At 44.5% G+C, this 17,101-nt stretch overlaps 1 protein-coding gene across 1 annotated transcript in view; it reads right to left on the bottom strand.

The window, feature by feature from the left end:
• Window positions 1-8,906: 8,906 nt before the first annotated feature.
• The window catches only part of LOC139549657 (ventricular zone-expressed PH domain-containing protein-like), a 139,451-nt gene continuing 131,256 nt past the window's right edge, over window positions 8,907-17,101 (bottom strand). The window contains exons 10-11 of the mRNA XM_071360324.1: window positions 11,671-11,724; window positions 8,907-11,435 (exon numbers count right to left, since the gene is read on the bottom strand). Of these exons, the coding sequence (XP_071216425.1) occupies window positions 11,253-11,435; window positions 11,671-11,724 (237 nt within the window). The 3' untranslated portion in view covers window positions 8,907-11,252. The remainder of the gene's footprint in view (window positions 11,436-11,670; window positions 11,725-17,101) is intronic.

Below are 17,101 nucleotides of genomic sequence, written 5' to 3'. Positions count from 1 at the left end.
CCTCTGTCCCACTTATCTCTCTTTTTCACCCTCTGTGGAGGTGAGAGGTCAACTACACTACATTGAGAGGCTCTGGACTACCACGGACGGACTGAACATAGGGCAATTCTGGCAAATGCCTGATGGGCTGGTTCATTCTTAACCCAGTGGGTCTGTCTAAAGGGGAAAGGGGGATACCTAGTCATTTGTACAACTGAATGCATTCAACTGAAATGTGTCTTCCACATTTAACCCAACCCCTCTGAATCAGAGAGGTGGGGGGGCTGCCTTAATCGACATCAAATCAAATGTATTTATATAGCCCTTCTTACATCAGCTGATATCTCAAAGTGCTGTACAGAAACCCAGCCTAAAACCCCAAACAGCAAGCAATGCAGGTGTAGAAGCACGGTGGCTAGGAAAAACTCCCTAGAATGGCCAAAACCTAGGAAGAAACCTAGAGAGGAACCAGGCTATGAGGGGTGGCCAGTCCACTTCTGGCTGTGCTGGGTGGAGATTATAACAGAACATGGCCAAGATGTTCAAATGTTCATCGATGACCAGCATGGTCAAATAATAATCACAGTAGTTGTCGAGGGTGCAGCAAGTCAGCACCTCAGGAGTAAATGTCAGTTGGCTTTTCATTTAACTGCCTTGTTCAGGGGCAGAACTGCTGATGTTTACCTTGTCAGCTCGGGGATTCGATCCAGCAACCTTTCTGTTACTGGCACAATGCTCTAACCACTACGCTACCTGCCACAATTGAGGGTGCTGCGCATAATTATCACTATTTTGCTAATAATGGGGGCTTGAAGGAAAACAACGACTGACGTCCCTGGCTGAACCTGACTACACTGAGAGAAAGAGAGAGAGAGGGTTTTGGCTCATACCACAGCAGCCTCTAGACGCAAACAGAAGAAAGGCTCAGTAACTCAGATTGGACCAAACATATAGGCGTAGTTAACACATTTGACACATCAGTTCATCAGTTCATTCATGTGTATTAATGAGGAGACAGTGGGACACCAGTCTAATCTCATGTTTTACCTACATAATGCTACACAACGGATTGTTTTTAATGAATTTGTCTGCGCCCAAAAAACAACGTTAACAACCATTGTGTTTAAGGAAATAAAACACACGTCTTCTACAAGTCCACTATAGGAAAGTGCCCTGTAACTGCATTCCCAATGTATGTCTGGAAAGAATTTCCCCTAGAAGGGTACAAAAAGGTGCTGTGCTGTATGCCTCTGGCAGTATATTACAGTATGTGAGCGAGACCGTAACTCTGCAACACGTTGTGAAATCACACAGCTACGGAATGAAGACTTTCTTCGTGAACAAGTTAGATCAACCGCCACATTCCAGCACTTTAATAGGAGCACAGAGCCCCACAGCGAGGGAGCAGATCAGATCAAATCAGATCCAATGTTATTGGTCACATACACACGTTTAGCAGATGTTATTGCGGGTGTAGTGAAATGCTTGTGTTCCTAGCTCCAACAGTGCAGTAGTATCTAACAATTCACAACAATACACGCAAATCTAAAAATATAAGAATGGAATTAAGAAATATATAAATATTAGGATGTGCAATGTCGGAGTGGCATTGACAAAAATACAGTAGAATTTAATACAGTATGTAAACATTATTAATAAAGTGACTAGTGTTCCATCATTAAAGTGACCAGTGATTCCATGTCTATTTATATAGGGCAGCAGCCTCTAAGGTGCAGGGTCGAGTAACCGGATGGTAGCCGGCTAGTGATGGCTATTTAACAGTCTGATGTCCTTGAGATAGAAGCTGTTTTTCAGTCTCTCGGGCCCAGCTTTGATGCACCTGTACTGACCTCGCCTTCTGGATGACAGCGGGGTGAATAGGCAGTGGCTCGAGTGGTTGTTGTCCTTGATGGTCTTTTTGGCCTTCCTGTGCCATCGGGTGCTGTAGGTGTTCCTGGAGGGCAGGCGGTGTGCCCCCGGTGATTCGTTGGGCAGACCCCACCCCCCTGCGATGTTAGCTATGTTTAATAAGGTGTACATGTGAGCCTGCACACTTTCACACGCATTCGCACACTTTCACACGCATTCACACACACTCGCACATGACTTCAAATGCATGTTAAACACACACCACTGAGACACAGCATTGGGCAGGTATTTAGAACATGTAACAACTCAAAGGATCCTACAGTAAATGAGAGAGAGAGAGAGAGAGAGAGAGAGAGAGAGAGAGAGAGAGAGAGACAGAGAGAGAGACAGAGAGAGAGAGAGACAGTGAGGGAGAGACAGTGAGGGAGAGACAGAGAGAGAGGGAGAGAGCCAGGGAGGGAGGGACAGAGGGAGAGAGAGAGAGATACAGATAGATAGAGAGAGAGAGAGAGAGAGACAGAGAGACAGAGAGAGAGAGACAGTGAGGGAGAGAGGGAGAGAGGCAGGGAGGGAGACAGAGAGGGAGAGAGACAGGGAGTGAGAGAGAGAGAGAGCCAGGGAGGGAGGGACAGAGGGAGAGAGAGAGACAGAGAGAGAGATACAGATAGATAGAGAGAGAGAGAGCGACAGAGAGAGAGAGCGACAGAGAGAGAGAGAGACAGGGAGGGAGAGAGGCAGGGAGGGACAGAGGCAGGGAGGGAGACAGAGAGGGAGAGAGACAGGGAGTGAGCGAGAGAGAGGGAGAGAGACAGAGAGAGAGAGAGAGAGGGAGAGAGGGAGGGACAGAGGGAGAGAGAGAGAGACAGAGAGAGAGATACAGATAGATAGATAGATAGAGAGAGAGAGACAAAAATAGAAAGAGAAAAATAAAGAGCATGTAGCTTTAAGCCTGGTGTTAAATCTCCAGCTGACAGGTCTTGGTGACGCTACATTTGCTGTGGGGGAATTGTCCGACCCTGACATCTCCACAGAGTGACTCTTCACAGAAACACTAGAATTCCCGTAAATGGAGAACTAGTTTTCTGATCGATGCCAAGTGAGATGTTGTTGGTGAATGTTGGCTGGACAAATCACTCTCCATAGCCAAATTATGAATAATTAGCCTTGTCTTCAAAATGGTCCATTTTAAAGTGGGCCCATTGTTGAATACAAAGCTCCTTCCAACCCCTGCAGACAATAAACTAGTCTTTAGAAGTTTCTCTAATGAGAGCATAATGGCAGCTATTGGCACAGGGAGATGACGTTTAACACACAACTCTGCTACATAAGGAATTCTATATGCCGCATGTTTGAACATTTCACATTGTAACAACTCTAGAGAACCTTGGTACACACTGCAGCTTTGTGTGTCTCAGTTGGCAGAGCTTGGCACTTGCAATGCCAGGGTTGTGGGTTCGATTCCCACGATGGACCAGTACAAATTAAAATGTATTCATTCACATCCTGGGGTTTGATCATTACTGGCTGTGAATTGTCTGGGTTTGGCCGCCTCGTTGGCTCATTGTGCTTTAGCTTGTCCTTGTGGGGTGCCGGACACCTGCAGGCTGACTTCGGTAGTCAGTTGGATGGTGTTCCCTCCAACACATTGGTGTAGCTGGCTTCCAGGTTAAGCGAGCGGGTGTTAAGAAATGTGGTTTGGCGGGTCATGTTTTGGAGGGTGCAGGTTAGGGTTAAGGTTAGGAAAAATAGGATTTTTAATGGAAATACATTTTGACTCCCAAAAAGGCCCGGAAATTCACATAAAAAAAAGCTGTGTGTGTGATTGCTGGCATGTTCAGTGTTAGCAGCATCTTTAAACAAGCTCTAAACATGAATCTCTGTGATGTTCTCTGCCTGTTCCTGTCCTTTCCGTGCTGTAATTTGTGTACGAACGCTTGAAATGATCACCAGAAGCTCAACTCAAACCTTGTGCCTGTGTGTGTACAGAATAGATGAAATTATCTCCAGAAGCTGAAACCCTTTAAAGTACGAACAGACAGCAGACGCCAGCCGTGTATGTATTTGTCTGTGTGTGAAACAGACTGCAGACGCCAGACAGGGGATGCGTCTGAGATCTCTGAACACAAACATACCACTACTTCAGTCATTTACCTTCTCTGTTTAAGAACACGAAACCATTTATCTTCTGTTTTAGAACATTGAACCATTTACCTTCGGTTTTAGAACATGGAACCATCTATCTTCTGTTTTAGAACATGGAACCATCTATCTTCTGTTTTAGAACATGGAACCATTTATCTTCTGTTTTAGAACATCGAACCATCTATCTTCTGTTTTAGAACATCGAACCATTTATCTTCTGTTTTAGAACATGGAACCATTTATCTTCTGTTTTAGAACATGGAACCATTTATCTTCTGTTTTAGAACATGGAACCATTTATCTTCTGTTTTAGAACATTGAACCATTTACCTTCGGTTTTAGAACATGGAACCATCTATCTTCTGTTTTAGAACATGGAACCATCTATCTTCTGTTTTAGAACATCGAACCATTTATCTTCTGTTTTAGAACATGGAACCATTTATCTTCTGTTTTAGAACATGGAACCATTTATCTTCTGTTTTAGAACATGGAACCATTTATCTTCTGTTTTAGAACATTGAACCATTTACCTTCGGTTTTAGAACATGGAACCATCTATCTTCTGTTTTAGAACATGGAACCATCTATCTTCTGTTTTAGAACATCGAACCATTTATCTTCTGTTTTAGAACATGGAACCATTTATCTTCTGTTTTAGAACATGGAACCATTTACTTTCTCTGTTTTAGAACATTGAACCATTTACTTTCTCTGTTTTAGAACATGGAACCAGTTGCCTCTGTTTCAGAACATGGAACAATTTTCACATTAGCTATGGATGCTATGATGCTAATGTGTGATTTTGAATGATAAACCTTTTGTTGTTATTGAGGATATTAAATCATCCTTAGAAAGACCAGTGAGTCTTATTCAATCTGAAAGAGGCAACACCATTCATTTGTCTTTACAGATATATGGTTTTGACAGAAACAGAAGAACATTATGATATTAAAGTGATGCAGTGAAAATCAATCTCATTAAGCATCAGCTGTTTTTTCAGGCATGATTTCAGTTTTACAATACGGGGAAAATAAATACTGTCCTCAAAATGAAAACCAAAGTGGTTATTAATACAATCTAACATAAGAAAAAATACAATAGAAGTTTGTTATCATGTATTCTAAAATTGTATCTATACTCAAAAACATTTAATACTTTCTGTAAATTCTCTCAAAAACGACAAAATCTGTGAATCTTGTGAAATCTAGAATAGTATAAGATAAAGTTCCTAAACAGGATCATTTAACATACTACTGTAGTTAATCACAGTAAAAGCGTTTTCTTTTACCGAGTCTCCTAACGTGGAACGGTTCTCACAAGCATATAGAAATCCTCTGACGTCAGGCGTAAGAGACACCACTAAAATACACATATGTATCGTCTTAATGCAGCGTAACAGGAAACCATATTTACACAGCTGCCTGTAAATTTATTCAGTTATGAAGAAACACAGAAAAACAACTCAACTCATTTTTGGCTCAAAGACCCTGAGAGACTCTGTATCTAGGACAAGATGGCAGCGACTGGAGAGGAACAAGACATAACTGGTTCTAGAATATTCACAAGACATTGTCTTCAAACATTCTGAAATGGAAGCAGTAATAGAACGATGACGTTATCACCATGGCACCATAGTGTAGTGGCTGACACACAGACTGACCACAGGGTGTTTTTACAATGGATTGGCAGGGAACAGAGTCTAGCTAGAACATGGAAATACTATATGGGAATATATAGCTCAGTCCTGAAATATGGGTGAACACTACTGGCATGCTGATATCTGGCATTGTTTTACTTCAGATAGCGTGTCGATTCCGCCTGCACTGAGGTTGAGGGACGAGCGTCGTGTCGGAGTGACGCCACCTGGCGTAAGACAGTGGATCTCTGGAGCGAGTTAAAAGAACATAGGCTCATTGAATTAGGAGTGTTGAACTACACTGAACTACTTACTGTATCACCAGTGGACTCTGCTGTTGGGGTGAGATTCTGGGGCCTGAACACAGCTGTGTAACTGGGTCAGGGAGGAGGAGGAGGAAAAGGAGGAGGATAAGAGGAGAGGAGGAGGAGAAGGAGGAGGAGTAGAAGAGGAGGAGAAGGAGGAGAAGAAGGAGGAGGAGGAGAAGAGGAGAAGAGGAGGAGGAGAAGAGGAGGATAAGAGGAGAGGAGGATAAGAGGAGAGGAGGAGGAGGATAAGGAGGAGGAGAAGGAGGAGGATAAGAGGAGAGGAGGAGGAGGAGAAGGAGTAGTAAGAGGAGGAGGAGGATAAGAGGAGAGGAGGAGGAGGAGAAGGAGGAGGAGGATAAGAGGAGAGGAGGAGGAGGAAAAGGAGGAGGAAGATAAGAGGAGAGGAGGAGGAGGAGAAGAAGGAGGAGGATAAAAGGAGAGGAGGAGGATGATAAAGAGGAGAGGAGGAGGAGGAGAAGAGGAGGAGAAGGAGGATAAGAGGAGAGGAGGAGGATGATAAGAGGAGAGGAGGAGGAGAAGGAGAAGGAGGAGAAGGATAAGAGGAGAGGAGGAGGAGGAGGAGAATAAGAGGAGAGGAGGAGGAGAAGGAGGAGAAGAGGAGAGGAGGAGGAGGATAAGGAGGAGGAGGATAAGAGGAGAGGAGGAGGAGGAGAATAAGAGGAGAGGAGGAGGAGAAGGAGGAGGAGAAGGAGGATAAGAGGAGAGGAGGAGGAGGAGGATAAGAGAGGAGGAAGAGTAAGAGGAGAAGGAGTAAGAGGAGGACGAGGATAAGAGGGGAGGGGCTGAGGAGGAGAGAGGTGTGATGTAAATAAACATTGTAAGCAAACGCTGGGTCGGGTGGCTGCCAGGTCGGTTCTGGAAGAGGACGTCAACTAGAGAAACAAACATGTGTAAACTGATCCATGTGAGAACTCCCGGCCCGCTGCTGTTATGGCTGACGGTACTATAGCATTACAGAGCAGGCCATGCAGCAGGCCATGCAGCAGGCAGTGTAGACCCAACATTCACCTAGAACCACAGGACTACAGGAAACAGGCCTGCTTGAATAGACATTGTTTACACACATCTAGACGTGGCACAAGAGCTGGGCTAAAACACAGCCATTAACTTGACACATGCATACCTGACCAGGTTGAAATGTCCTAATAAAACACAGCCATTAACTTGACACAGGCATACCTGACCAGGTTGAAGTGTCCTAATTAAACACAGCCATTAACTTGACACAGGCATACCTGACCAGGTTGAAATGTCCTAATTAAACACAGCCATTAACTTGACACAGGCATACCTGACCAGGTTGAAATGTCCTAATAAAACACAGCCATTAACTTGACACAGGCATACCTGACCAGGTTGAAGTGTCCTAATTAAACACAGCCATTAACTTGACACATGCATACCTGACCATGTTGAAGTGTCCTAATAAAACACAGCCATTAACTTGACACAGGCATACCTGACCAGGTTGAAGTGTCCCAATAACACACATGGTAACTAATGGTAGAGTGCTGGTTAAAGCCTCTACAGCTTCGGCTACTACAGGCTCCATGCTTTGCTTGTCTCCAGTCTCTACTCTGTATGACCACTGAGGAGGTGGTAGAGTATTACAGGGTTTATTGTATTAGGTACAAACCCCCACCGTTCACGAAAATGGTTCGCTCCTACAGACAGTGAGTCACGTAGCCGTGGCTTCCTATTTAAAGCAGGCAGACAGGCATCAAGGCATTCAGTTACTGTTCCATTGAACGTTAGAATGAACAAAATGAGTGACTTTAGCGACTTTGAGCGTGATATGATCGTCGGTGTCAGGCACACCGGTTCCGGTATCTCTGAAACGGCCGGCCTCCTGGGCTTTTCATGCACGACAGTGTCTATCTAGGGTTAACCGAGAATGGTGCGACAAACAAAAAACATTCAGTCAGAGGCAGTCCTGTAGGCAAAACAGCTCGTTGATGACAAGAGTTCGAACAAGAATGGCAAACTAACAGGCGGGCCACAAACAGGCAAATAAAGGTACAGTACAACAGTAGTGTGCAGAACGGCATTTTGAAACACACAACTTGTCGATCCTTGCTATTGCAGCAGATGACCACAGAGTTCCACTCCTATCAGCTAGAAACAAGAAGAAGCAGCTCCAGAGGGCACGCGGTCACCAACACTGGACAATTGAGGAGTGGAAAAACATTGCCTGTTTCCAACGAATTCCGGTTCCTGTTGGGTCATGCTGATGGCAGAGTCAGGATTTGTTCGTAAGCAGCACGAGTCCATGGACCCATCCTGCCAGGTGTCAACGGTACAGCCTGGTGGCGGTGATGTAATGGTCTGGGGAATGTTTTCCTGGCATACGTTAGGTCCTTTGATACCAATTGAGCAATGTTTGAACGCCACACCTTCCATGCCCTGAAGAATTCAGGCTGTTCTGGAGGCAAAGGGGGGTTCGACCCAGTACTAGATGGGTGTACCTAATAAACTGGCCACTGAGTGTACATCATCTACACTTACAAGTCATTTAAAATACTTTATACTTTTACTTTTGATACTTAAGTATATGTTAACAATTACACTTAAAACCAAATACTTTTAGACTTTTACTCAAGTAGTATTTTACTGGTTGACTTTCACTTTTACTTGAGTAACTTTCTATTAAGGTATCTATACTTTTACTCAAGTATGACAATTGGGTTCTTTTTCCACCACTGTTTAAAATGACTTAACCGGTTGCATAATTATATCATCCACAGAAACAGTTCATTCATTATGACAGAACAGCCACTGGTTCCAAACCCACAAGGACATCTCCAGACCACTTCTTAGATTGTCTTGGCGATTTGTGAGTGTATTGTTTTAAAGACTAAATATTAGTTCAGAGTCCATAACATATTGTTCATCAAGGTGTCAATGGGTTCATTGGAAAGCCAGACATATTTCAATTAGATCAAAATCAAATCAAATCAAGTTTATTTTATATAGCCCTTCGTACATCAGCTAATATCTCGAAGTGCTGTACAGACACCCAGCCTAAAACCCCAAACAGCAAGCAATGCAGGTGTAGAAGCACGGTGGCTAGGAAAAACTCCCTAGAAAGGCCAAAACCTAGGAAGAAACCTAGAAAGGAACCAGGCTATGAGGGGTGGCCAGTCCTCTTCTGGCTGTGCTGGGTGGAGATTATAACAGAACTATGCCAAGATGTTCAAAATGTTCATAAGTGACAAGCATGGTCAAATAATAATCATGAATAATTTTCAGTTGGCTTTTCATAGCCGATCATCAAGAGTTGAAAATTAGATGACCCCAAGTTATCTCATCCATTGCTTTGGAGAAAGAGGAACATTCACCTATAACTGGATCCTAAAAACATGACTGTGGTTGACATTTATTTGTGTTTTTAAATGAAGATTCCACTGTGACGAGAGAGAGTTCTGCAAACCATAGGTTTAATGTATTTATTCATGGACATGTCAGAATTGTCAACAATGCTTGTCATTGTAAACACACACACACACACACGCAAGCACACACACACGCACGCACGCACGCACGCACGCACGCACGCACGCACGCACGCACGCACGCACGCACGCACACACACACACACACACACACACACACACACACACACACACACACACACACACACACACACACACACACACACACACACACACACACACACACACACACACACCAAGCTCTTTTCTTGGATGAAAAAGTGAGAGAATAAAGAGACGATAGTTTTGCCAATAAATGTGTTTCTTCACAGAAACACGTTTCCTGGAGGGAGAGAGGACGTAGCTATAAAGCCCCCAGCGGTGTGACCGATATCAACCCCTGTTGTTCTGAGCCTCTGCTAAGACCTCCAGGGGACTAGTCTGTTCATTTATCAAATATGACATACAGTGAGCTCCAAAAATATTGAGACAGTGACAATTGTGTTGTTGTTTTGCCTCTGTACTACAGCACTTTGGATTTGATACAATGACGATTAGGCGAAAGTGCAGACTGTCAGCTTTAATTTTAGGGGATTTTCATCCACATCGGTTCAACCGTTTAGAAATTACAGCACTTTTTGTACATAGCCCCCCCCCATTTTAGGGGACCAAAAGTATTGGGACAAATTCAAAGTTCAGATTATTTTGTGCCCAATAGAAATGACTGGTGAATAATGTATTACGTCATTTTGTAATCGCTTTCATTGTAAATAAGAATAAAATATGTTTCTAAACACTCCTACATTAATGTGGATGCTACCATGATTACAGATAATCCTGAATGAACCGTGAATAATGATGAGTGAGAAAGTTACAGATGTACAAATATCATACCCCCTCCAAAAATTCTAACCTCCACTGTTATTGTAATGGTTAGCATGTCTTGGGGTTATGATATTTGTGCGTTGGTAATGAGCATGTCTTGGGGTTATGATATTTGTGCGTTGATAATGAGCACGTCTTGGGGTTATGATATTTGTGCGTTGGTAATGAGCACGTCTTGGGGTTATGATGTGTGTGCGTTGGTAATGAGCACGTCTTGGGGTTATGATGTGTGTGCGTTGGTAATGAGCATGTCTTGGGGTTATGATATTTGTGCGTTGGTAATGAGCACGTCTTGGGGTTATGATGTGTGTGCGTTGGTAATGAGCACGTCTTGGGGTTATGATGTGTGTGCGTTGGTAATGAGCACGTCTTGGGGTTATGATATTTGTGCGTTGGTAATGAGCACGTCTTGGGGTTATGATATTTGTGCGTTGGTAACTTTCTCAATACTTTTGGAACTCACTATATAACACCACTGGGTCTTTTTGAAATGACGGAATATTAATAAATTCTACTGCTCAAATGCTAATGCCACTAACTCTTGTTTGTTTGTTTGTTGTAGAACGTTCTCATCTGCTGTCCATTAGGGCTTCTTAGTTCCATAATGCTGTTCATATTGAGCTCTTATTGCTAGGTTTAGTATGTCGATTGCTTTTGCTGGAAATAGAAGGTCATGCTTTTAAATACTGAAACAATAGCCTTTATAAATGTATATAGATAGACTCTCCAAAATGCTGACAATGATGTCTGGATATCAGTCTCAGCTGCCCCACAGCTGGCAGATATGATAATCAGAAACAGTGGACATCACAGGACTGTCATGTGATCAGAAACAGTGGTCATCACAGGACTGTCAGATGATCAGAAACAGTGGACATCACAGGACTGTTGTTAGTAGATGGTACAGTAGTATGGGGCTGTGTGTTGTGTTTCTGGGTCAGGAACGGGTCACAATAGAATATCTTCCAGGTCATAAGGTCACAGGTAGGTGGTGGCCTCTCTGTTCTCTCTCTCTCTGGCCTGGGCCACGGCAACATTGATACACTGGAGCCACTCGTCAGCATGCTTCTCATCACGAGCCTTCAGGACGTAAGTCTTACTGTCCGTGAAGATCTCAAAGGCCCGAGGGAGACCCCGCTCACGCCGCTTCTTAGCCACCACCTGGACACACGCACACACACGCACGCACGCACACGCACACACACACACACACACACACACACACACACACACACACACACACACACACACACACACACACACACACACACACACACACACACACACACACACATACACACATACAGCCACAGCCAGTCAGACAGGCGAGAGGGTTATCAGAAGTGGACAAAGGGTATGAACTGTTGTTACATGAATGGACTTTAAGTTCACCCACCTTGACGCTCTGCACTTTGCTCAGCTCGATGGTGCTGCCGTCTAGCTCGTCCTTCTGTAGGAGACAGGACAAGCTATACATTAATAAATAGTGATACATGCAACTTTTGGAGCAGCCATCCAATTCTATTGATGTCGTTTCACTATTACCATTACACATGATGACAGGCCTCGTGATGTCGTTTCACTATTACCATTACACATGATGACAGGCCTCGTGATGTCGTTTCACTATTACCATTACACATGATGACAGGCCTCGTGATGTCGTTTCACTATTACCCCTACACATGATGACAGGCCTCGTGATGTCGTTTCACTATTACCATTACACATGATGACAGGCCTCGTGATGTCGTTTCACTATTACCATTACACATGATGACAGGCCTCGTGATGTCGTTTCACTATTACCACTACACATGATGACAGGCCTCGTGAAGTCGTTTCACTATCACCACTACACATGATGACAGGCCTCGTGATGTCGTTTCACTATTACCATTACACATGATGACAGGCCTCGTGATGTCGTTTCACTATTACCACTACACATGATGACAGGCCTCGTGAAGTCGTTTCACTATTACCACTACACATGATGACAGGCCTCGTGATGTCGTTTCACTATTACCATTACACATGATGACAGGCCTCGTGATGTCGTTTCACTATTACCACTACACATGATGACAGGCCTCGTGAAGTCGTTTCACTATCACCACTACACATGATGACAGGCCTCGTGATGTCGTTTCACTATTACCATTACACATGATGACAGGCCTCGTGATGTCGTTTCACTATTACCCCTACACATGATGACAGGCCTCGTGATGTCGTTTCACTATTACCCCTACACATGATGACAGGCCTCGTGATGTCGTTTCACTATTACCATTACACATGATGACAGGCCTCGTGATGTCGTTTCACTATTACCACTACACATGATGACAGGCCTCGTGATGTCGTTTCACTATTACCATTACACATGATGACAGGCCTCGTGATGTCGTTTCACTATTACCATTACACATGATGACAGGCCTCGTGATGTCGTTTCACTATTACCCCTACACATGATGACAGGCCTCGTGATGTCGTTTCACTATTACCATTACACATGATGACAGGCCTCGTGATGTCGTTTCACTATTACCACTACACATGATGACAGGCCTCGTGATGTCGTTTCACTATTACCATTACACATGATGACAGGCCTCGTGATGTCGTTTCACTATTACCCCTACACATGATGACAGGCCTCGTGATGTCGTTTCACTATTACCCCTACACATGATGACAGGCCTCGTGATGTCGTTTCACTATTACCATTACACATGATGACAGGCCTCGTGATGTCGTTTCACTATTACCACTACACATGATGACAGGCCTCGTGATGTCGTTTCACTATTACCATTACACATGATGACAGGCCTCGTGATGTCGTTTCACTATTACCATTACACATGATGACAGGCCTCGTGATGTCGTTTCACTATTACCCCTACACATGATGACAGGCCTCGTGATGTCGTTTCACTATTACCCCTACACATGATGACAGGCCTCGTGATGTCGTTTCACTATCACCATTACACATGATGACAGGCCTCGTGATGTCGTTTCACTATTACTATTACACATGATGACAGGCCTCGTGATGTCGTTTCACTATTACCACTACACATGATGACAGGCCTCGTGATGTCGTTTCACTATTACCCCTACACATGATGACAGGCCTCGTGATGTCGTTTCACTATTACCCCTACACATGATGACAGGCCTCGTGATGTCGTTTCACTATTACCCCTACACATGATGACAGGCCTCGTGATGTCGTTTCACTATTACCCCTACACATGATGACAGGCCTCGTGATGTCGTTTCACTATTACCACTACACATGATGACAGGCCTCGTGATGTCGTTTCACTATTACCACTACACATGATGACAGGCCTCGTGATGTCGTTTCACTATTACCCCTACACATGATGACAGGCCTCGTGATGTCGTTTCACTATTACCATTACACATGATGACAGGCCTCGTGATGTCGTTTCACTATCACCATTACACATGATGACAGGCCTCGTGATGTCGTTTCACTATTACCACTACACATGATGACAGGCCTCGTGATGTCATTTCACTATCACCATTACACATGATGACAGGCCTCGTGATGTCATTTCACTATCACCATTACACATGATGACAGGCCTCGTGATGTCGTTTCACTATCACCATTACACATGATGACAGGCCTCGTGATGTCGTTTCACTATTACCGTTACACATGATGACAGGCCTCGTGATGTCGTTTCACTATCACCATTACACATGATGACAGGCCTCGTGATGTCGTTTCACTATTACCATTACACATGATGACAGGCCTCGTGATGTCGTTTCACTATTACCATTACACATGATGACAGGCCTCGTGATGTCGTTTCACTATTACCATTACACATGATGACAGGCCTCGTGAAGTCGTTTCACTATTACCACTACACATGATGACAGACCTCGTGATGTCGTTTCACTATTACCACTACACATGATGACAGGCCTCGTGAGGTCGTTTCACTATTACCACTACACATGATGACAGGCCTCGTGAAGTCGTTTCACTATTACCATTACACATGATGACAGGCCTCGTGATGTCGTTTCACTATTACCATTACACATGATGACAGGCCTCGTGATGTCATTTCACTATTACCATTACACATGATGACAGGCCTCGTGATGTCATTTCACTATTACCACTACACATGATGACAGGCCTCGTGAAGTCGTTTCACTATTACCCCTACACATGATGACAGGCCTCGTGATGTCATTTCACTATTACCATTACACATGATGACAGGCCTCGTGAAGTCGTTTCACTATTACCACTACACATGATGACAGGCCTCGTGAAGTCCCATAAACATGATGACAGGCCTCGTGAAGTCGTTTCACTATTACCACTACACATGATGACAGGCCTCGTGAAGTCCCCTAAACATGATGAATGGCCTCGTGAAGTCCCCTACACATGATGACAGGCCTCGTGAAGTCCCCTAAACATGATGACAGGCCTCGTGAAGTCCCCTAAACATGATGACAGGCCTCGTGAAGTCCCCTACACATGATGACAGGCCTCGTGAAGTCCCCTAAACATGATGACAGGCCTCGTGAAGTCCCCTAAACATGATGACAGGCCTCGTGAAGTCCCCTACACATGATGACAGGCCTCGTGAAGTCCCCTACACATGATGACAGGCCTCGTGATGTCATTTCACTATTACCACTACACATGATAACAGGCCTCGTGATGTCGTTTCACTATTACCACTACACATGATAACAGGCCTCGTGTTGTCGTTTCACTATTACCACTACACATGATGACAGGCCTCGTGAAGTTGTTTCACTATTACCACTAAACATGATAACAGGCCTCGTGATGTCGTTTCACTATTACCACTACACATGATGACAGGCCTCGTGAAGTTGTTTCACTATTACCACTACATATGATGACAGGCCTCGTGATGTCGTTTCACTATTACCACTACACATGATGACAGGCCTCGTGATGTCGTTTCACTATCACCATTACACATGATGACAGGCCTCGTGAAGTTGTTTCACTATTACCACTACATATGATGACAGGCCTCGTGATGTCGTTTCACTATTACCACTACATATGATGACAGGCCTTGTGATGTCATTTCACTATTACCACTACACATGATGACAGGCCTCGTGATGTCATTTCACTATTACCACTACACATGATGACAGGCCTCGTGATGTCATTTCACTATTACCATTACACATGATGACAGGCCTCGTGAAGTCTTTTCACTATTACCACTACACATGATGACAGGCCTCGTGAAGTCCCCTAAACATGATGACAGGCCTCGTGAAGTCGTTTCACTATTACCACTACACATGATGACAGTCCTCGTGAAGTCCCCTAAACATGATGAATGGCCTCGTGAAGTCCCCTAAACATGATAACAGGCCTCGTGAAGTCCCCTAAACATGATGACAGGCCTCGTGAAGTACCCTACACATGATGACAGGCCTCGTGAAGTCCCCTACACATGATGACAGGCCTCGTGAAGTCCCCTAAACATGAAGACAGGCCTCGTGAAGTCCCCTAAACATGATGACAGGCCTCGTGAGTCCCCTAAACATGATGACAGGCCTCGTGAAGTCCCCTACACATGATGACAGGCCTCGTGAAGTCCCCTAAACATGATGACAGGCCTCGTGAAGTCCCCTACACATGATGACAGGCCTCGTGAAGTCCCCTACACATGATGACAGGCCTCGTGAAGTACCCTACACATGATGACAGGCCTCGTGAGTCCCCTACACATGATGACAGGCCTCGTGAAGTCCCCTACACATGATGACAGGCCTCGTGAAGTCCCCTAAACATGATGACAGGCCTCGTGAAGTCCCCTACACATGATGACAGGCCTCGTGAAGTCCCCTAAACATGATGACAGGCCTCGTGAAGTCCCCTACACATGATGACAGGCCTCGTGAAGTCCCCTAAACATGATGACAGGCCTCGTGAAGTCCCCTACACATGATGACAGGCCTCGTGAAGTCCCCTACACATGATGACAGGCCTCGTGAAGTACCCTACACATGATGACAGGCCTCGTGAAGTCCCTTACACATGATGACAGGCCTCGTGAAGTCCCCTAAACATGAAGACAGGCCTCGTGAAGTCCCCTAAACATGATGACAGGCCTCGTGAGTCCCCTAAACATGATGACAGGCCTCGTGAAGTCCCCTAAACATGATGACAGGCCTTGTGAAGTCCCCTAAACATGATGACAGGCCTCGTGAAGTCCCCTAAACATGATGACAGGCCTCGTGAAGTCCCCTAAACATGATGACAGGCCTCGTGAAGTCCCCTAAACATGATGAATGGCCTTTTTGGAATGGAAAGGGACACACGTAAACCCTGACAGTTTCCCCAGAGGCACATTTATAATATTACCATTTAACATTGTGATATTGTGACTACCATCTTCTACTTAGGTGATAATGCCCAATCACGCGGTGTTTGGAGGATATATTGGCACAGGTGTTGTTAGGCCCAAGACGGCAAACCGTGCCAATATATCCTCCAAACACCGGTTTATCGGGCATTATCACTTTTATACAACGGGTTACCAACATATTCAAATAACGATTGAAATATTTTAATTAAAAACTTTCTTTTGATTAATTTATTCATACTATTTCATCCTTCCACAAGATATAGTCCCGACACAAATCTAGGGTTGCTACACAAGCAGGATGGTCGTTCGTTCTATTGGTTCAGTTGCCAGATACGCGACCTAGTCGTTCAGTCTTTTTGTTGTGTATCTATGGACGCGACCTAG

Source organism: Salvelinus alpinus, chromosome 22, assembly GCF_045679555.1.
Source record: "Salvelinus alpinus chromosome 22, SLU_Salpinus.1, whole genome shotgun sequence".
Classification (NCBI taxonomy): Eukaryota; Metazoa; Chordata; class Actinopteri; order Salmoniformes; family Salmonidae; genus Salvelinus; species Salvelinus alpinus.
The sequence above is the reverse complement of the archived record's forward strand: the minus strand, read 5'-3'. Positions and strand labels throughout refer to the sequence as shown.